The sequence below is a fragment of the Hemiscyllium ocellatum genome, chromosome 10 (assembly GCF_020745735.1).
Source record: "Hemiscyllium ocellatum isolate sHemOce1 chromosome 10, sHemOce1.pat.X.cur, whole genome shotgun sequence".
Classification (NCBI taxonomy): Eukaryota; Metazoa; Chordata; class Chondrichthyes; order Orectolobiformes; family Hemiscylliidae; genus Hemiscyllium; species Hemiscyllium ocellatum.
The window spans coordinates 95,563,825-95,585,854 of record NC_083410.1 but is presented as its reverse complement, the minus strand read 5'-3'; the positions used below and the strand labels follow the sequence as shown (position 1 = coordinate 95,585,854).

Sequence of the window (22,030 nt, the reverse complement as noted above, 5' to 3'; positions counted from 1 at the left end):
GATCGCTAATTTGTACTGGTGTTACTTTTATCAGCCTTTTTGAATTCTGACAAAGTTACTGTTGGAGTTTAGCTGTTGCTCCCCAACTGAGTTTGGAATTAGTACATTTGAACCCTTCCAGAGGATGAATATGTAATTTGACTAAATTGCCTAAATTTTGAAATTCAAGCTTCTTGAGTGTTGTAAGGATTTAAAGACTCTTTAAGCTCCAAGTTTGTCTTTCTGAATTCATAACATCGTAAACTCTTATTGTACAGTTGGATGTCATTCAGCTGATTAGCCTGTGCTGGCTCTTTAAAAGAGCTGTCAGATTCATCCTACTCCCCTTCAGGTTCTCTACAGGCCAATGTTTTCTTTCTTTTAAGTAGTCAAAGGAGATTTTTATCAGCAAGTTCCTGATGGTAACATTAGGTCGGAAAGATTTAAAATGATTTTTTTTCCTTTAAATGATTGCAAAATAATGCTAGTTTTCAAAGATACTTTTCAGATATAGGATTGCTGAAAAGATAATTGGGATCAGAGAATGTTATTAGTGCATCTTGATGCACCTAATTCTAAAAGTCTTGTCTTGGATTGTGTCGATAACTTCAACATTTTCCCTTTTTTATATGTGGAAGTTCAGAAGCAGGATTAACTTTTTATTCATTCAACGAGTATGGGCACCACTGGCTAAACCAGCATTTATTGTCTGTTCCTAATTGCCCTTGCGAAGGTGGTGGTAAGTCACCTTTTTGGACTATTGAAGTCCACCCTACTATTAGGGAGGGAATTCTAGGGTTTTGACACATATATCTGGGAGATATGGAACTTAAACTCAGACTTTCTGGCCCAGAGGCAGGTACACTACCGCCATGATACCCTGTAACCTTTAATCAGAACCTTTGTGGGAGCTGTTATCTCCACCTGACAGACATGAGCCTTTGTTTGAAGTCTCAACCAAGGGACAACCTATTTCTCTGGAAAGTCAGTTTAATTTGTGTTAAAGTGGCTGGACTGGGACTGTGAACCTTCAACCTTTGGGCTCACAGGGAAGGGTCCTACCTAAACATTGCAAAGAATCTAGTCATTGGTATAACAGCAATTTCATTGATTGTCAAGTATATTAATTGTTTGTGCAGTTGGTGGGATTAATTGGAGACTTGACGCGATGTAGTCTGGAGGATAGGTGCTGACACGGACTTGGGTGAAAGGACTGTAAATCAAGTACATTTTTTTCTTTTTGTTCTTATGCTGGACTTATATTTATTATTCTTTCAACTTTGCACCAAATACTTAAATATCTGTACCTACACATCTTGCATCTAAGATAGTGCCATAGACAGCGATTGCAAACATTTTACTGCAGTTATTCAATAAAGCCAATTCAATTCATTTAATTGAGCATGCCATAGTCTTATACGCAAGATTAGAGTGGTGCTGGAAATGCACAGTAGGTCAGGCAGCATCTGAGGAACAGGAAAATTGACATTTCGGGCAGGAGCCCTTGATCAGGAATCGATTTTCCTGCCCTCGGATGCTGCCTGACCTGCTGTGCTTTTCCAGCAGCACTTCAATCTTGACTCTAATCTCCAGCATCTGCAGTACTTGCTTTCGCATAATCATATAGGCTTCCAGCGCAGAAGAAAAGACCCTTTGACCAATCAAGTCTCTGCTGGTCAAAAACAAGCACCTATATTCTAATCCTGTTTCCCAGCACGTGACCCTTTAGCTTTGCTTGTGCACTAGTGCACATCTAAATATTTTTCAAATGTTATGTGGGTCTCTGCCTCTACCACTCTTGCATATTTCCACCACTGTCTGGGTGAAACGTATTTCCTGACATCCCCTTTAAACCACTTGCAACTTACTTTAAATCTATGCTCCTGGTTTGGATCCCTATACCAAGGGAAAAGTTCCTTCTTGTCTATTCTATCTATGCCCCTCGTAAGTTTGTACATCTCAATCATTGGCCCTCCCTTAAGTCTCCTAAGCTCCAAAGCACACAATCCATCTATCCTATCCCTCTTCATAACTAAAACTCTCAAGACCAGGCAAAAATTTGGTTCATCTACTCTACACCCCATCCAATGCAATCGCATCCCTCTTACAATGTGGATTCCAGAACTGTACAGCATACTCTAGCTATGGCATAACCAATATTTTATACAGTGCCATCATAACCTCCTTGTTCTTAAATTATCTGCCTCAGCTAATAAAAGCAAGTATCCTATTTACTGCCTATTTTATCTATCTGTCCTGCTATCTTTAGGGGACTGATGGACGTGCAAACCCTTTGATCTTCAGTGCTTCCCAGAACCCTAATGATGTTCTTTGTTTTCTTGCTTTGCTTATCCCGCCTAAGTGCATCACTTCACACTTATCTGGATTGAATTCCATTGGCCAGTGGTCAGGCCATCTAACCAGCGTATCTGTATCCTTCTGTATTCTCGGGCTGTCCTCCTCACTATTTACTACCCCCCAATTTTCGTATCATTCACAAATTTACTAATCAGCCTTCTTAAATTCAAGAATACATTGTTGATATCGACCACAAACAGCAAAGCCCCCAAAATTGGTCCCTGTAGAACCCCACTGAACACAGGCTGCCTGCACAAATACCACCCTTGAACCATTATCCTCTGCTTCCTGCCACTCAGCTAATGCTGGATCCAATTTGCCAAATTTCCTTGGATCCCACGGGCTCTTAGCTTCATTTTCGTTCTCCCATATGGGACTAATCAAAAGCTTGCTGAAGCCCAAATGGACAATATGAAATGCATTGCCCTCATCTACATACATGGTCGCCTCTTCAAAAAAATTCAATCAGGTTGGTTAGGCATGGCTTACCTAAAACAAAACCATGTTGTCTGTTCTTGAATAATCCCTGCCTCTCCAAGTGCTGTTTAATTCTGTCCCTCTGAATTACTTCTGATAGTTTTCCCACCACTGAGTTTAGACTGGCTGGCCTGTAGTTTCTTGGTTTATTCCTTGCTCCTTTGTGCTATTTTATATTACAGCTGATCAAAACTGTGTTGTATTTGAAGGAGAATGTTTGTAAAATGTGTGTCTCTGCACACAATAAGAAGTATGTATAAGTTAAGCTCCGGTTTTATTCCCCATTGTCTGTGTTTCTGAAATAGGACTGGGGGTGGTTGAATTCTGTCTTGTTGGAGATTAACTCAAGTGCCATAAACTGGCGATTACGTGGCACGAATCTTCCCTTCTAGTATGTTATGTCTTGCTGCAAGTGACCATGGACTACCTCATTATCTGGGGAATTGAATAGAATGAAACTGTAATCATTGGTGAATACCTCCGCTTGGGGGTTAAAAATGGAGGAAAACTCGTTAACCATGACAGATGAAGGTATCTGGATCTAAGACATTGCCCTGGGGAACTTCTGCAGTGATGTCTCAGGGATGGGTTAATTGACCTCCAACAATCATAATCATCTCTTTTGTGCTCGGTATGCCTCTTAGTAGTCTGCTCTGATTCCTATTGATTCTATTTTGTTGGAGTTCCTTGATACTATACTATTGAATGCTGCCTTGATGTCAAGAACTTTCACTTTCATCTCACATCTCAAAGTTAACCTTTTTGCAGATGTTTGAACAAGGCTTTATGGTGATCTGGTAAAAGGCTCCATCAGGATCTCTGAATAGATTTATTGCTGTTGCTTGGTAGCACTGTTGTTGACATCTGTCAAATATTGCTGATGATTGAGAGTAGACTAATGAGACAGTAATAACCGTACTGAAGAATTTGTCCTGTATTGTGACCATTACTTTGGGTAATTATCCACCTGATTGGTTCAGTTTCCAGTGTTGTAGATTATCTGGAACAGCTTGGCTCGGGGCGTGGCTAGTACTGGAGCACATATGTTCTGCACAACAACGTGGTTTGCTGTACGGGGCCAAGGATCTTTGTGTCCGGTGTGCTCAGCTGTTTGTTGATATTTTACGGAGTGATTCTAATCTGCTGAAGACTGACATACCTAATGCTGGTGATCTGAGGAGGAGTTTGACATCATAGATCATGTGCAGAGGATTGGCATGAATTCAATTCCTCAAACTGTGCTTATCATTTTACTTCCTTGGAGGAGTCTGCCTTCCAGGCACCCAACAAGGATCAGAAACAGCTACTATAGTGAGTGTGGGAAGGACACCATTATGAAACTGGGGACTGCCTTCACTCAATTCACGTAAAATAAAAATCCTGTAGTACACTCTGTCTTATTTAATGAACTGATTTAATGAACAGGGAAAATTGTCACTTTTTCTATTCAATTCCTTTTTAGTGGGAGATGTAGACATCAGTTTGCGCAGATTGAAATATTAAAATTAGCACAATTTGTTCACACCTTATTAAGTCCACAAGTGCAAGAACATCTGGTTGACAGCCACTGAACAAAGTTCTTTTATAATCTTATAACTGGCTCCTTTTTGATAAAACAATGGGGAATCCCCACACTAATCAAAAGCTATTAAAGTAAATTTATGATGCTTGAATGTGAACAGATGCAATTCTTTAAATAGCTTTTGAAGTTCTCACGTATGTTCTTGAAGCGAGACTGTGAAGACTTATAACTGAGCAAGATAAACAACAGATTATACACTTGTCCTTTGGCAAACATAATTAAATGCTTAAACCATTGATATGTTTGTGTCTGTTAGTCTGAACCACTTCCTTTGTACAACTAAACTGTTACTTGGATTTTTCTCAACATCTCTTTTGCATGAAATTTTTATTCAGCTGTTTCATGGCTGCCATGGAAATTTTCTGTACTATCCGAAAGCTGTTAGGTAATGTTTCTACTTTCATCATCTGTATTGCTTTCTTTCAGCTCTTAAAATTTTAGCCTTTAAAAATGTTGTAAATATGTTCAACCTTATATAATTTCTATTTAGTTTCATTTCCTCTTCCATATTCTTAAAATGTGTGGCATGACAAGGCTGCATTTATGACACCTCCAGGCAGTATGCCATCACCAAGCACCTTTCCCATCCACTGTGAATATTCTGCCGTGACTAGTCCACTCATCTTTTACTCTTAACACCTCTTCATAATACCTTCCTATTCAATTCTGAAAGGTCTAACACTGATTTCTTTACCTCCTCCCTCCTCATTGTCCAAGGACCCAAATGCACCCTCTAAGTGAAACAGCAATTTACTTGTAAAGTACTTTTAATCTGCTGGGATTATAACACAACTAGATGTTATTACCAGATAAATCAGATTCCAGACGGGATCCAACTTGAGAGTTCATAACTTTATTTGTTTTGGTTTGAACAAAGTGCTCTCTCACTGAAGCACAACAAGCAATGCTGCAAATTTTGCTTTCATAACAAAAAAGAAGTGTATTATAAAAAGAATGAATTTAAAATAGAATAATCCAATCTATCTACTTATAACAAAGTGTAAGATTTTAAACACACTGTAAATATGTAGCTCTATTAATCTGGAAATACCCCTTTATTAATAGATAAGAAACAAAACAGCTTTTGTATAGTGCCCAAAACAACCGGCGCAGATCTCCAAACGCTATTCTGGATACAGTGCCTAAAACACTATTTGTATAATACACCAGTATCCCTATATCTAACACGTCAGTGGATGTAAGTGACTTAATTACTAATTTAGAGCTACAATACTTTCTTCCTGCATTATCATACACTTGAACTTGCTGCACTTAGTTTAAGTGAGTACCTCTGGGATCTTATCCTCCAAGAACTCGAGCAAATTTGTCAAATATTATTTCCTTTTTACAAAACCATGTTGACACTCTCTGAATGCATTCAGTGTCTAAGTGTCCTGATATTTCTTCTGTAGTATTGGATCCTAGCATTCTTCCAATGGTAGATGTCTTGCTAACTGGCCTATAGAATCCTGCTGTCTATCTTCCTCCCTCCTTGAACAGGGACATCCTATTTATGGTTTTCCAATTCACTAGAACCCTCCCAGAATCCAGGAAGTTCGAGACTAGTTTGCTGTCTGCAGCTATTTCCATTAAAGCATTTGAATGCAGATCAGAAGAAGCTGTCTATTTGTCTGTTTTCTGCTCTATTGAAATACCTTGTCCCTAATAATAAAATGTATGACAAGACCTTTCCTTCATTAGCACCTTCCCTGATACCTTTGGGATGGTTACGGTGTTCTCCACTCTGGTGACCAGTGCAAAATGTCGATATATTGTGAAATATCTTTGATTTTCCTGTTTCCCACTATAAATTCCCCAGTCACATCCTCCAAGGGTCCCACACTTACTCTAGCTACTCTCTTTCTTTTATATACCTGGAGAAGCTCTTGGCTATTTATTTTTATATTTCTTACCAGTTTACTTTCATTATTAATTTTCTCCCCTTTAATTAGCTTTTTAGCCACCCATTGTTGATTGCACTTTAGACAACTCTTTGTTCACCTCTCTGTAATTGCCTTTATTGACTCTTGGCAGCAGAGAACAGTTTCCATTCTCCCCCCACTTGAATGGCACTCTGTACTATGATGCTGTGGTCAGTTTGCTCATCTTCTGTGTCCCCATCCACTCTGGGAGCAAGAACTTCATGCCTTTTGGGCAAAATCACAGGTTGAAGCTCCTTCAAAGCTAAATTTTAGATTTCAATACCTACCTACTTCACTTGCAGACACACCGTCCTGACTCTGATCATGATGTAGTTAATTTAAAGGTGTGACTGTCTCCTGAAACACTGTGTTCCCATGTCCACAACCCAAACTTCACCTCAACAACTGAGCTGAAATTCCTCAAGCAATCAACACTTGCTTTGGATGCTGTCACTGAGAGTCGCACCGTCACTTTCCACATACTACTGCTGCAACACATTGCCTTCACAGCATCCTTCTGCGTCACTGTATCTCTGTTGTGAGGTGTTCACTATTTTCTTAAACACCTGCCGTTTTCCTCAAATCGTTTTTTCTGCTGAGCTCCTTTCCCAGTCAGCTTCAGCCAACTTTGCCTTCATTCCTTTGTAATTACTAATGGCAGTCATATTAATCTCATCCCTCCATCAGAGAAATAGGGTTACTTCTTTAAAATACCTGAGCTCAGACCCCATTCGTCCTCAATTGCTGATGAGAAACTGGGAAGAAGAAATCTGAAAGTCAGAAAAGAATGAGGAAAAGGCAGACCAGCAAGAGAAGGAAAAAGCCAACTGAGTAAGTAACAGAATATGTTGATGAGAGGGACAAACAAATGAAGCACGATAGTGAATTCACAATGTGAATTGAATCCTTTGGAAACAGAATCAGTCTGACTCAAGATTGAAAAACAGATAGACTCTAACCTCACACCTGTAAGGCATTGCCTGACCTGAGATGTCACCTTTTTTTTTAATAAAACCTTAAGTTATATCAAGAGTTTGGCTTTAAAGAAGGGACCAAAGGATATATAATTGAAAGGCAAATGGGGCTGTCAGGAAATTTCACCAATCTTTTAATGTTCTTCTGGAGCCTATTATTATCCTCCTCATTGCTTACTCCATTTCTGAGTCAACTTCAAACTTGCAAATTATTCCTTGTATATTCCCTGTATATCTCTCATACACACGCGCTCTCTCTCAGACACATACATCCAGCCACATTCATACCCATGCACATACCATCTCATCCGTCAAACTCACGCACACTATCAAGCATGCACGCACACACACACACTAGCATTCTCTCCCTCTCTCCCAGACACACACTCTCTCTCTTTCCTTCACATGCACACTCTCATACAAGTCTATGCAGTGAATTTGCATTTGCAGAATTGTATTTGCAGATACATTCTACTTTGTTCAGAAAACACACAATCTGTAAGCAGATAATCCGTGTGACATTTTATAAATTCCTGCTTTGGAAACAGAACCAATCTGACTCAAGATTGAAATACAGACTGACTCTAACTTCACACCTGTAATGCATTGTCTGAGCTGAGATGTCACTTTTTTTTATAAAACCTTAAATTATCTCGTGAATGTGATTTGAAAAAAGGGATCAAAGGATGTATAATTGAAAGGAAGGCAAATGGAACTGGCAGGAACTAGCAACTGGTGCAGCTAGCCTGTCTCATAGTTCTTTAAGTAATGGCAGGTGAAAATAGTGAAGTCAATATTGTGTTTATGGAATTTCAAAAGGCATTTGGTAAAGTGCCAGGTGATGGACTTGGAAAAAAAATTGAAACCCAACAAATGAAAGGAACAGTGGATTCAATGCTGTCTAAGGGACAGAAAGCAGACCAACTGTTTTTCAGATTGGAGAATAACGTACAGGGGTACCCCCTGTGAATCAGAATTAAAACCACTGTTTTTAATATATAACAATATCTTACATTTAGATAAAAACCACAACACCAGGTTTAGTCCAACAGGTTTATTTTGAAGTACAGCTTTCGGAGTGCTGCTCCTTCGTCAGGTAGCTAGTGGGGCAACATCGTAGGACACAGAATTTATAGCAAAAAAATCATAGTGTCACGCAACTGATACGATATATTGAACAAACCTAGATTGATGTTAAGCCTTTCATCTTTTTAGAATGGGTTGCAGGTTTTGGTTCATTAATACGTAAATCCCAGAACTTCTTTCAAGTCACATTCCCGAGATAACTCAGGGCTTTATTAAAACAAGGTGACAACTCCGCTCAAAAATGCATTCAAGGTGTGAGGTTAGAGTCTGGCTGTATTCCAATCTTGAGTAAGACTGGTTCTGTTTCCAAAGGAGAAATTTATAAAATGTTACATGGAATGACTGCCTACAGCTTGTGTGTGCGCGTGTGTCTGATGGTATGCGTGAGTGTGACGGAGTATATGCTATGAGAGGGTGTGTGCGTGGGTGAGAGTATGGCAGGGTGTGTGTGTCTGAGAGAGAGCATGTGTATGAGAGATATACAGGGAACATACAATGAATAATTTGCAAGTTTGAAAATGACTCCGAGGCGTAGTAAGCAATTTGGGGGATAATAATAGGCCCCAGAAGAATAGAAGACTGTGAAATGGGCAAATGTGGGAGATGCAATCTTAATGCAAAGAAGTGTGATCTGATGTGTTTTAATTAGAAGAATGAAGAGATGCAATATAAAATATTATAATAAATAATGCAGTTTTGATGAGGTTGCATGAACCGAGAAACTTGGAGTTTATATACATAAATCACAGCATCATGGCAAGTTTAGAAGGCTGTTAACATTAAAGCGCCATGGCTTTATATACAGACATAAAGTAATAAAGGAAGAATGATTTTCTGGCCCTTTCTTAAATTGCTGATTAAGCCTTAAATTGAGTATCACATTCATTTCACAGGAGATATACTAGAATTGAACTGGAGGGTATGGCATTCAAGTTACAATCAAAAAATAAGCTGTGTTGCTTTCAGAATGGCAATGTTGAAGGTGGAATTAATAGATTATCTAAAAATCATAAAGGAATTTGATGCAATAAATAAGGAGAAATTGAATTCACTGCCTGAAGGGTCAGAAACTAGACAATATAGGTTTCAAGTTATTGGTAAATGAACCAGGTATGAGCTTAGGCGCCTTTTTCAAATTATGAATTTCTACAATGTGGAATGCACTGCCTGAAAGAGAGTGGAAGCAGATTCAACAATAACTTCCAAAAGGAAATTGGTTACGTGGGGAAATGTTTCTTTCTCCAAAACCACATTTTTATATCCGAATTACTGTTTTCCCCTGTAGCTTGCTTTTATTGCATGGAGGGTGGAGGGAAGGTCAAATGTAAACTTCCCAGAGCTTTTTTCCTAAATTAGCCCTAAATTATTTTCTGTCTGTCTTTGTCTGTCCCAGGAGACTGAGAAACTGCAGTGGGAGGAAAGGGAGATCGTTTGCATGATGAAGTTAGGATGAAACAGTCCTTTTTCATATACTTATATATTTTTGGGTGGATTTCAGAAATACCAGTGAATTGCAAATGGGCATACCTTACTTGCAGAAAGTTAGATTTTACCTCATGTTCTTCCAAAACAAAAACTCAATGTAGTTGAAGTAGGTTAGTTTATTATACTATTTTCAACCAAATCATTTAATGTTGGAGGGAAAATGTTCAGCAGAATCTTCCCAAGGCCTAAACTGTAGGCAATGGCAAGATCAGAAAAAATGAGATTCACAGGGTCAAGTAATTAAAGTCCGTTGTTCCATCCAAGATTTTAATGGCAAAACGAGAACCTTAGCTTGTGAGTAGTGAGCGTCCAATTTCTGTGTATCAAGAATTCATCATTGCCTAATCTTGCCATATTTAATAATAACAGTAATTTTGAAGGTGGTCAAGTAACAGTAAGAGGATAGAAGATGATACAGCATTCTGTGGCTACAGTTACTGTGTTTGAGGTGGGGTCATCGTTGGTCACCACTTCCCTGGCTTTGACAGGGGGACAGTACAGCACAGCAGTTGTCATCTCTAGTATGCCTGGGGCACAGTGAGGTGAAGTAGGGAGAGGAAGACTCAACTGAAAGAATCGAGTGGGAATGTGAGAATATTTTTCTCATCAACCTGCTCAGAGCTAAGCTTAGAACTGCTGGAGTTGGCAGGGAGTGCAAAGAAAGAAGAAGTTAGAGTCTCCCATGTGTCCTCTATCAAGGACTAAGGTGAACTGTAATTTGTTTGTGATGTGAATGCTGACTGCTCACGTTAGCAAGGACCTTTTTTGTTTCTGATGTTACCCATATATATGCATTGGATCCATTGGTAACAGTTCCTGCTGTAGTAGGACACTGTAAATAAAGGCACTAAGAAACTGAGGATAATCTAACCAATCAGCAAACCTAGGGCGAGCAGCAACCTCCCATGGCTATGAAACAGCCTCCACAAGAAATTGCAACAAAATGTCCCCTCAGGATACAGAACACACACAGGAGGCACAAAATGTATTGTCCTCGACTTTACCTACTGAAGATAAGCAAGTGCATGGCTGCCACAGACTGAGGATGTCCTGGGATACTGTAACAGAATCATGTGCTGGAAAAGGACGTGTGAACTGAAGGTTTGGGTGGCTATATTATCCAAGTGAGAGGCAAGAGACATTTTCACTAAATTTTGATACAATTGGCTGCTTCCAAGAATTCAGTAAGAACCTGTGTGCACTCTCTGAATCCTCAACCCACAAATGTATCAACACTGTTACTGAAGAAATTTGTGTCAGATCACACTGCTTCATCTTCTTTCCCTATGATGTCATCAGTATTGTAGCTCATGCACTCAGTTTTGCCACCTTAATTGGCTTCACCCAGATGCAGAAGGTTACGGAAGTCGAGAATACTGTATCCTATAATGGATGACATAACCAATAGACCAGGATTCTGTTTGGTCTGTAAAAGTCATCTGTGGTAATCAGTGTAATCATTTTGGGGATCTGCACCAAACATCCTGAAAATTGCCATGATATCTAAATCCTTGACAACTCAGGTTCCTGCTACATTTCAAGGGCCAGGTATTAAAAAAGATGGACGCTGGGAGATGAGGGCTAACCTCTGCAACTGTAGCTGATGTCTCCATTGTGCAACTGTGACTGAGGTCAAGCATAGATACAGTGCAACCTATTATTCCATTAAGGTCATCATGGAACAGATGATAGGCCTGCTGAAGGTGAAATTCCAGTGGTTGAATTTGTCTGAGGAGTCTGATGATACTCTTCAGACAGTGTGTTCTGCATAATCCCTGCATGCTGTGCTCTTCATAACTGGAACAGGCAAAAAGGAGATTGATGGATACTGAAGAGCTGAGGAAACAACAACAGGCTTCTGTGGAGAAGAATGAGGATATAGAATGGGAAGGACATCGTCTTCACCATGATAGAGCACTACAGCATCAGACACAATGAGCCAGAAAGGGCTTGATTAACACCCAGTAGTTTTGAGTCATGAGACATTACTATTCATTGAGTGTAAATTTTCTTTTGTTCAAAAGGCAGACAGCCCCTGTTTTGCGATTTTTTGGAAAAGGTTTGTAGCTCAGGTTGAGGTTCTGGATATAAATTTGCTTACTGGGCTGGAAGGTTCGTTTTCAGATGTTTCATCACTATACTAGGTAACATCATCAGTGAGAGTCCGGTGAAGCACTGGTGGTGTGTCCCGCTTTCTATTTGTGTTTAGGTTTCTTTGGGTGGGTGATGTCATTTCCCATTCTTTTTCTCAAAGGATGGTGGATGGGATCCAAATCAATGTGTTTCTTGATAGAGTTCTGATTGGAATGTCATGCATCAAAGAATTTGTGTATGTATCTCTGTTTGGCTTGTCCTAGGATGGATGTGTTATCGGAGTCAAAGTGGTGTCCTCCTTTGTCTGTATGTAAGGATACCAGTGATAGTGGGTCATGTCTTTTTGTGGCTAGTTGGTGTTTGTATATTCTGGTGGTTAGTTTTTTACGTGCTTGTCTGATGTAGTCATTAGAGATGTACAGCACGGAAACTGACCCTTTGGTCCAACTTGATCCTTGGTCCATGCCAACCAGATATCCCAACCCGATCTAGTCCCACCTGCCAGCACCCAGTCCATATCCCTCCAAACCCTTCCTATTCATAAACCTGTCCAGATGACTTCTAAATGTTGCAATTGTGCTATCCTCCACCACTTCCTCTGGCAGCCCATACAGTCATTGCAAGATTTTTGTAATTGTCATTTGTTTTGCTTGTTGTCTGTATAGGATCTTTTAAGTTCATTAGCTGCTGTTTTAGTGTGTTGGTGGGTTTGTGGACTACCATGATGCCGAGAGGTCTGAGTAGTTTGTAACAAATAAACCACAATGGGCTCCACCAGCTCCTACAGCATGTAGTTATAACATATTGCCTGGCCCAGCATCTCTATTTTGTTTACTTAGTTCTTAATTTTATTTTTAAAAGCTTATACCGATCGTTTATGTTTGTAGCCTGTAAATATTGCCTCTATTTACCTTCAATCTGGGAGTTATTGATAATAGATGGGGCAGCAATGGCTCAGTGGTTAGCTCTGCTGCCTCACAGTGCCAGGGTCCCGGGTTTGATTCCAACTCCTGGCAACTGTCTGTGCGGAGTTTGCACATTCTCCCCATGACTGCGTGGATTTCCTCCCACAGTCCAAAGATGCGCAGATTAGGTGGATTAGCCATGAGATATGCAGGGTTACAAGGATAGGGTAGGGATGTGGATCAAGGTAGGATGCTCTTTGGAGGGTCAGTGTGGACTCAGTGGGCCGAATAACATGTTTCCACACTCTAGGGATTCTTGGATTCTAATTAGTCATAGAGTCATAGAGATGTACAGCATGGAAACAGACACTTCGGTCCAACCCGTCAATGCGGACCAGATATCTCAACCCTACCTATTCCCACCTGCCAGCACCCGGCCCATATCCCCCCAAACCCTTCCTATTTATATACCCATCCAAATGTCTTTTAAATGTTGCAATTGTGCTATCCTCCACCACATCCTCTGGCAGCTCATTCCATACACGTACCACCCTCTGTGTGAAAAGGTTGCCCCTTAGGTCTCTTTTATATCTTTCCCCTCTCACCCTAAACCTATGCCTTCTAGTTCTGGACTCCCTGACCCTAGGAAAAGACTTTGTCTATTTATCCTATCCATGCCCCTCATAATTTTTGTAAACCTCTATAAGGTCACCCCTCAGCCTCCGATGCTCCAAGGAAATCGGCCCCAGCCTGTTCAGCCTCTCCCCATAGCTCAAATCCTCCAACCCTGGCAACATCCTTGTGAATCTTTTCTGAACCCTTTCAAGTTTCACAACATCTTTCCAATAGGGAGGAGATCAGAATTGCACACAATATTCCAACAGTGGCCTAACCAATGCCCTGTACAGCCGCAACATGACCTCCCAACTCCTGTACTCAATACTCTGACCAATAAAGGAAAGTATACCAAATGCCGCCTTCCCTATCCTATCTGTGACTCCACTTTCAAGGAGCTATGAACCTGCACTCCAAGGTCTTTTTGTTTAGCAACACTCCCTAGGACCTTACCATAAAGTGTATAAGTCCTGCTAAGATTTGCTTTCCCAAAATGCAGTACCTCACATTTATCTGAATTAAACGCCATCTGCCACTTCCCAGCCCATTGGCCAATAGCTATCACCAACCAATGAACTTATGTTTATGTGTGATGTCTTTTGTGCTGGGCCCCTGATCCTGGGCTTCAGTTTATCCTGTTTTTAAAAAATATACAAACTATGAGCCAAAAAAAGCAAGCAAAAAGCACCTATTCACCTCTACACCAGGTTCTCATGCTGTCTCCAAATTCCCTGAACCATATACACAGTCTGGCTATGTCCCACTCTAGATGTGACCTCTCTTTCCTGACTCTGCGAAGCTTACTGAGCACATCCACTGTATTTAAGCAGCAAGTTTACACTTCTGATTACAGCTATTGTCCTGTCCAATGTGCTCCCTGACTCCAATGACTGTTGAACAAAATGACCGGAAGCAAACATCAATTTCTGTTTTTGAACCAAACAGTGTTGGGTTGTATGCCTGATACTTAAGCTGTTTTCTTTTTCATGGATGTACTTAAACTTTTTATATGTGTAAAGCCTGCTCAAGAGTATAATCTGCTGGATGCAGTTATTGCACCAACTGCAACATTTCGACCCTCTTGCAGGTAACGATCACCATTACCAACAGCACAGACAGTGCTCAACCCCACACCACGGACAGTGACCGCCTGCTCCCTAGCATCCTAAACAAAGAAACATTGGCCATGGCATAATTAATAATTCTGAATATTATTTTTGAAAACATTTTCTACTTTAGAATAGAGCTGAAAATAGTATAATTCACGAAAGCTTTTGAGACATTTAAACACTTGGTCGAACATATCAGCTAGTGATTTAAAAAGGGATATGACTTCACTTCTCCTGTTTATCCAGTACTATATGGCAATAGTTGTATTTCAGGCATGCTCCATATTTCTGAAGAAGCTGGGAATGGATGTTTGGGCCAGAAATGCAGAACTCACTTGTAGTGGAAAAAAAAATAGGAATGTAGTGGCAGTCTTAAGGTATTGCCATTCCTTGGGAAATTTGGACCAGAATTTGTAGGAAAAGGAAAGGCTGCAATCAGATCACCCTGGGTTTCATCAAATGTTAAAGCAGGCTTGAGGGTTCAAATGGCCTGTTTTCAGTCTTGCTTCTAATTTGTACTTGATTCTAAAGTGTAAATGAAAATGTAACTTTGTTTCATTAATTATGTTATAACATTTATTGTTTTCCTGTTTCCGGTGTGGGTTTGATTAAGATACCCTACTCTTTGTATATTCTTCCCTTTGAAAAACATTTTCCTTTTCTCCATTAGTTGTGCAAAAAAATTGTGTTTCCCTTATATCGCTCAATGGAGTTGCAACTCATGCTGCAACTTTCACTTGCCCCCTTCTAGCCTCTAATGGAACAAGTGATCATTGCTATGTTCAGTGCTTTGTTGATATATCTGCAATGCCTGAGGCTCGCATTGGAGTGCTGATAGGTTCCCTTCAGGCCAGTTATGACATTAGTTTCCCTCTACGATGAAAAAAAATCCCAAGTGTTGGAGAGGAATCAAAATTTTTATTTCATAGCATTCCGTATAAAACCTTTTTAAAATCATGTATTAATTTTTAATCAATTTTTTGTTCCTTTATGTCCATATCTTGACTAAAGGAATTGTGAAAACTCAAAGGAATTCTCAAATTAGGCTCACCGATGTGAAGAGTCAATGTTTCACAGTTCAAAGGAGAAAACATTGACTTTGAAAACTTCCGGCCCAACTGATCAGCCTACTCTACACTGTGTCTTTCAGTTACACTTGATTTAGCTAGAGCAGAAAGACATTGAATATGGCGAGTCCCAGTTGTTTGTTTGATAATATTTTGTGTGAAAATAATGACAACTGACAAGTTTGGCAGACAGATGTGCATTCTTGTTTGTAATTCAGTAATTGGTTTCTGAATTACTATCATAAGGTGCAGCCTTAAAGGCATTGGGAACTCCCTGTAGAAGGGAAATAAAACATCACTGCTGTGTTGAATAATTTTAAGTTAGAGCTGGGCCATTCGGAAATGAATTTAGAAAGCGCTTAGACAGATGTTAGCAGAAAAAGCTATTGAGGCTAGATCGATTTTAAAATCAAAACGAAGAAAAATATTTGTTAGAGTATTAAGAGTAGTCAAGGCAGGTCGATAAAATTAAGGTAAAGATCAGCAATGATCTAATTAAATGGTGGTACAGGCTTGAGGTCTGAAATAGCCTGCTCCTATTCCTTAGAACGGTTCCCAAAGAATCATTTCTTTGGTGGAAATCTTCTCAGCACAGTTGACTGTTTAGTGAATGAGGATGCGTATCCTATGAAAGTCAGAAGTGATCGGTATCAGGTAGCAAATTAACACGAAAGATGTTTGCAGCAAATATTCAGTCAAGTCAGCTCGCATATTTACCAACATATATATAAGACAAAGTCTTCATTTTCTTTCAGGAGTGGTATTGGGGAAAAAGAACAAGCTATTAAACAAATGCAACGTTCCATGTACATTAAAGTAGAACTGCATAAGTGCTCATCACAGCAGAGAAGATGTTATTATCATCTGTACTTTGTTGGCTTGTGCATCTCTTGTTGGATTGGTCATCAGATTGTTTTATCTCTGTCTCTGTATATGTTTGGACAGGATCTGATGAAATGTACAGCCTTTGCAACAGCTGATGAGTATCACCTAGAAAACCTTTGCCATGATTTGATGTCAAGTGGATATCATGAAATAACAGACCTACCCAGAGGTAAGAATAGTCATTAACACTGTGCATCAGTGAAATTTTTTAAAATGCTATAATCATAATTTGACACCACACAGGACAAAAGGTAGCCTGCTTAAATGACATACCATCCATCACTTTCAGCATTCAGCATTCACTCCCTGTACAACCGACACACACAGCAACAGTGTTCACCATCTACGAGATCTACTGTAGGAACACACCAATGCTCAAACAACGGCATCTTCCAAAATCATGGCCTCTACCACCTAGAAGGGTGAAGAAAGCAGATGCACAGGAACACCACCACTTGCAGGTTCCTCTCCAAGCCCCACACCATGCTGTCTTGGAATTATATCACTATTCTTTTATTGTCACTGGGTCAAAGTCCTCAAATTCTCTTCCCAACAGTATTATAGTTGTCATTGCAACCTGAGGTCTGCAGCAATGTGAGAAGCAGCCCAGTACCACCTTCTCTAGAAGATCAGGGCAGGACAGAGCCTGGTGCATCAGATAGTGACAAACAACACCAGCTTTCTACAGGTTGACCTTTTCCCTGTTGTACCTAGTGCCATGCTTCAGCGGAGGTGGAAAATTGATCACCACTTGGTATTTCACATCTGGATCTTTCCAGTATGCTACCAATTCTACATCCTGGATATCTGAGCTATCATGATGCATCTTTAATGCATAAGTCCAATATTCCAAGCCTTTCCAAACCAAGAAGCACACTTAACGGCTAGCTTGTAGGAGATGAGGGGATGCAACTTTCAAACTTGGTTCATAATACCTGTGAAGGACCCACTAATAAGTTGCAAGCCATATCGACAGTCAGCTTTTTCATTAAGGAAGCCTTTGGAAAGTTTAAGATTCACTCCAGATATCTACTTAGATCTGAAGACTCCCTTCAGCACTTAACAGAAGGGGTGTCATGGCAGATAATGTTGTGCTTTGTATAGCATGAGTTAACATTCCTGCTCACTTCCACATCTGCCTCCAATCAAATGGTGAGACTGCAAGTTTCTCCTTCCACTGCAGGGGAAGAACATATTGCACCCATCCATCATTCTGGGTGTTGTTGCTGTTCCAGATCTACCATCTTTTCTGAATACTTTGAATACCTGTTTGTGCGCAATCTCTTAAAATACAGCCTGATTGAGTAATGCAGATACAATTCAGCCACTATACAGCTTGAAAATGTGAAATTTGAAATCCAGAATTAAATTGTACATAGTTGACACTGCTGTTCCTGACCTGATTATTTTGAATTCCCCATTTCCCCTAGTAATTCCATTCCCCGTCCAATGCGCAGAAGCCACCTTCAGATTAATATTCCGCAAATATGACAACAACTTAATACAGTGACAGCAGAATCCATTTTTCATGGAACTGATGGAGGAATGACACAAATCATACAGCAGTTTGTGGCAAGAGGCAACCCATGGTGTCTCACTTCCTTGCCAAAAATGGATTAACTTTTTTTCTGGAGCACGACAAACAACATATGCCTTTAACCACCGGTATTTTACTGTTTATTCATAAGAAAGTAAAGAATGTATCTTGAAGAGGTTTTTTAAAAATGGGTTTTCTCTCCTACCGACAGAATTGAGTTTGGATTTTGGTTCAGCACATATACTTTTGTTTCACAAATGAACTTTGCCTTACATTAATATTTCTTGGAGATTATGACAATATAAACTAAGCATTGCAAACTATCTGGTCTGTTACTAATAAAGAAAACCTGAAAAGTATCTTATTGAGCATTGATGGACCAACGAATATTGTAAAAACATGACATAATCTAGGTCTCAAAATTGATGGCAGTTGTGAAGCTAAATTTCCATTTTGTTTAGACAGCTAAGATTCCAAAGGCAAACCTTCTGAATTTCACCAAAGCATAATTTAATCTTATCTACCTTCAAATAATCTATTCTTGTTTAACCTACCTTTGCCTTCAATTTCTGAGCTCAGGTTAAGTGATAGATATGAGATTTAATCTTCTTTTGAGGGAGAAATGATTGGCATCATAATATATTCCACTCTTGGTTATCAAGAGGAAGGTGAGCAGTGAGATTTTGTTGTGTGTAAAGATAATACAGTCAAAATATAATGTAAGTCATTCGAGATGTATAGCAAACACATCAATATATAACACCAATTTTTAGCTCTTAATACTGATATAATGATGATTGCACATTCCTCCATTTACCCCAATTATTCAAGTGAAAATTAGTGATGTTCAAATGATGAGGGTGAGTTGAATAGCCATTGATCCTGGAAATCAGATGTTACAAAATTTCTGTAATGTCTATTTGCTATTCATTTTCCATTCTTAATGACTGATCATTTTAATAAATTACTTAATATTCTGATATTTTTGCTCAGTGGAAAGAATGCTACAAATTGAACTGTATCGTCTGTTTGAATCTTCTTGTATTTTTCTATTTGTCATTATTAAAGGATTAAATAATTTTATTCCTTCCTCAATGTTTTTTCTAGATGCCTCAAATGTCCTGGTAATTGGAACTGACATGTTGGCCAAGCCAAATGACTATGGATTAATTTTTTTATTCAGGTTGGTTTGCATGATCTTTTTTTATAAAATTTGAAATGTTGTAGTGTGTTCTATTGTGTCAGTTGCACTTTGGTGTATTTTTCTACTTTCCTGATACAAGGATACGAGTTGTATATTAATGCAGCAAATTTTTTTTAAAGTTGATCCTCATTAAATCATAGCTTATTCAAAAGATTTTTTCGATAATATTCCACTATTCTGTTAAACTCCAACTTTGCGATAACAATAACTTTAAAGGGACACAGGTTTTAGCATATACTAATCTTAAACACTCTAGGTGAGAATAGAAAGAGGGTTAAACCTAAATAAATACATTTAATTATCATTCAGTTTTTCATTTGTATTATGTTACATTTTTACAACACAGAATTAGACCATTACGGACAACATGTCTGTGAACATCCTACTATCCTTATTCTAGCCCTATCGCTAAATCCTTGTCTTCTCCCATATGCACTTATTGTTCTATCCCTTAACTGCATCTTTGCCAGCCACCTCAACCAGTGCTGTGGTGGGTAGATCCACATCCTCAAAGGCCTTTCTGAGTAATGAAGTTTCTCCTGAATTCCCTATTGAATTTATTAAAGATTATCTTGTACTGAATCACCCCTAATTCTGGTTTTAACCAAACTTGTAACCACCTTACAGATTCCTGATGAAGGGCTTATGCCCAAGACGTCGATTCTCCTGCTCCTCTGATGCTTTTCCAGCACCACACTTTCAATTCTGATCTCCAGTATCTGCAGTTCTCACTTTCTTATACTCCAATATAAATCTATCAAATCATTTCATAATCTTAAAAACTTCTAACAGTCACCCTGCAGCTTTCTCATTTCAGAGGAAAGAGTCCCAGTCTTTTAAGTTTTTCCAGACAGATATATCCTTTCAGTTCTGATATCATGTATTTTCTAGCATATTGTTACTACTCTGGAACAGTGAAATATTCTGAAACTTGGATAACAATATTCTCTCATCAAAAATGTTCAATTGTTTGATCATTGGAATTTATTTAAAGTACTGTTGAGGAAAATGGTGACTCCTTGTTGGATTTAAGACATCAGTGTTCGTGGAACAATTTGGATCTTAAAACAGATCTTATCTTAATCACTGGCTAAATTTCACATTCATGTTTTCATATGTTGGACATACAAATTCCAAATTTTAACTTTACCCACCTTGTGGATCAGGGCATATTCATCCCACCCATTTTGTTTAACACGCCTCTGGAGTAGGCGGGACCTGAAATTGGGCCTGTCAGTCAGCGGGCTAGAGACACTACCACTGCGCCATAAAAGGGCCCATTAAATTTAAACGACTTTGACTTTAGCAGGCATTAGTTCAATTACATAAGTAAGTATCAAAGGCAATCAGTTTGAGTAATTATCCTCCGATTAAGTGATAGATATAAGGTTGTTATCAAATGCTCCTGAGGTCTATAAACATGCTGCCTGATTCTCAACAAATCGCCTGACTGCACCAGCACTGCCTTCACCACGGACGGTAGTCCTGCAATCTTCAATCTCTCCAGTAATGATGGTAATCCTTGAATGTAGAGGCTGAGACTGATTCAATTCTCCTTCAGACATTTAACAATCCAACCCAGTCATGCACCTTTCAATTCGACCACTAGCCTATGGATTCCTTTTATTTCACTGTCTAAATTGAGATCCACTTCAGATGCCTCAATGTTGCATTTGAAGACAAGCTATTAACCTATGAAAGCAAAGTGTACAGAAATAGGGTGTTTACGCATTTCTGATTATTTCTATCTTGGTGTTGTGTCCTGGGTAAGCAGGTCCTGTCTGCTGTAAGAATCACCAACAATAATAGGCATTTTATTTATTTCCAATTAATTATTTTATTAATTAGCCTTATCACATATCTAATTCCCGGCAATATATTGGTGCTCTGGGAAGGAGGATTGTATTTGTTTTAGTTGAGAGCTCATGAGGAAGTCTTTGATTTCTGCCAGTGCAGAGCTGCCAGTTTTCATGACTGGCTCGGGAGAATTGATAACTGCAAGTGAGAATGGATCATTTGGTTTTTTGAACCTCCACAGTTTAGGGCCTTCAATAAAATGGATAATTCTTAAAGAAAGTACTCTGTTTCTGGCTTTTTTTAATGCTTAATGAACAGAATATATTCATAACTGTTTCTCTTTTATGCGACAGCAGATATGGTGCAGAGCAAGTAAATTTTCAATGGCTAAGTAAAATGTAAGATTTCTGTCCTTTGCAGAAGTTCTGATTTATGCCAGGAACCACCTCTAAAACTAATATATCAAATGCCCTCATTATCTACATCTCCTTCAACTTTCACAATTCTGATTTGTACAAGACACTAGCCTACACTCTCACAGCTTTTTGGGAAAAAAATAGCTGAAGGAAATGCTTCCAAAAAGTATTAAATAACATTACTAATAGTGCACCAGCTTTGGAGAGAAACCTCAGTGGTTCAGTAAAACATTGTTCTGTTTGTTGCTTAGGCAATTCTAAAAGAAGTCCATTGTTAATGCACAGGGACGTCTGCTTAATGTGTATGCCCATACATTTATCAATCACTGTTTTAACTTAAACCATACGGGTTAATCTGTACTGGCAGTTAGAGTCTTTGCTGACTTGCTCCTAACTATGGGCACTCTGAGTTGATTGCCAGTTGAATTATAGAGTCATAGAGGGTCAGTGTGGACTCAGTGGGCCGAATAGCATATTTCCACACTCTAGGGATTCTCGGATTCTAGTTAGTTATAGAGATGTACAGCATGGAAACAGA

At 39.2% G+C, this 22,030-nt stretch overlaps 1 protein-coding gene across 3 annotated transcripts in view; it reads left to right on the top strand.

The window, feature by feature from the left end:
- The window catches only part of rmnd1 (required for meiotic nuclear division 1 homolog), a 70,270-nt gene that overhangs the window by 13,930 nt on the left and 34,310 nt on the right, over positions 1-22,030 (top strand). For all 3 annotated transcript variants that reach the window (XM_060831057.1, XM_060831056.1, XM_060831055.1), the window contains 2 exons: positions 16,599-16,707; positions 19,183-19,258. In XM_060831057.1, coding sequence (XP_060687040.1) covers positions 16,605-16,707; positions 19,183-19,258 — 179 coding nt within the window. In that variant the 5' untranslated portion in view covers positions 16,599-16,604. The remainder of the gene's footprint in view (positions 1-16,598; positions 16,708-19,182; positions 19,259-22,030) is intronic.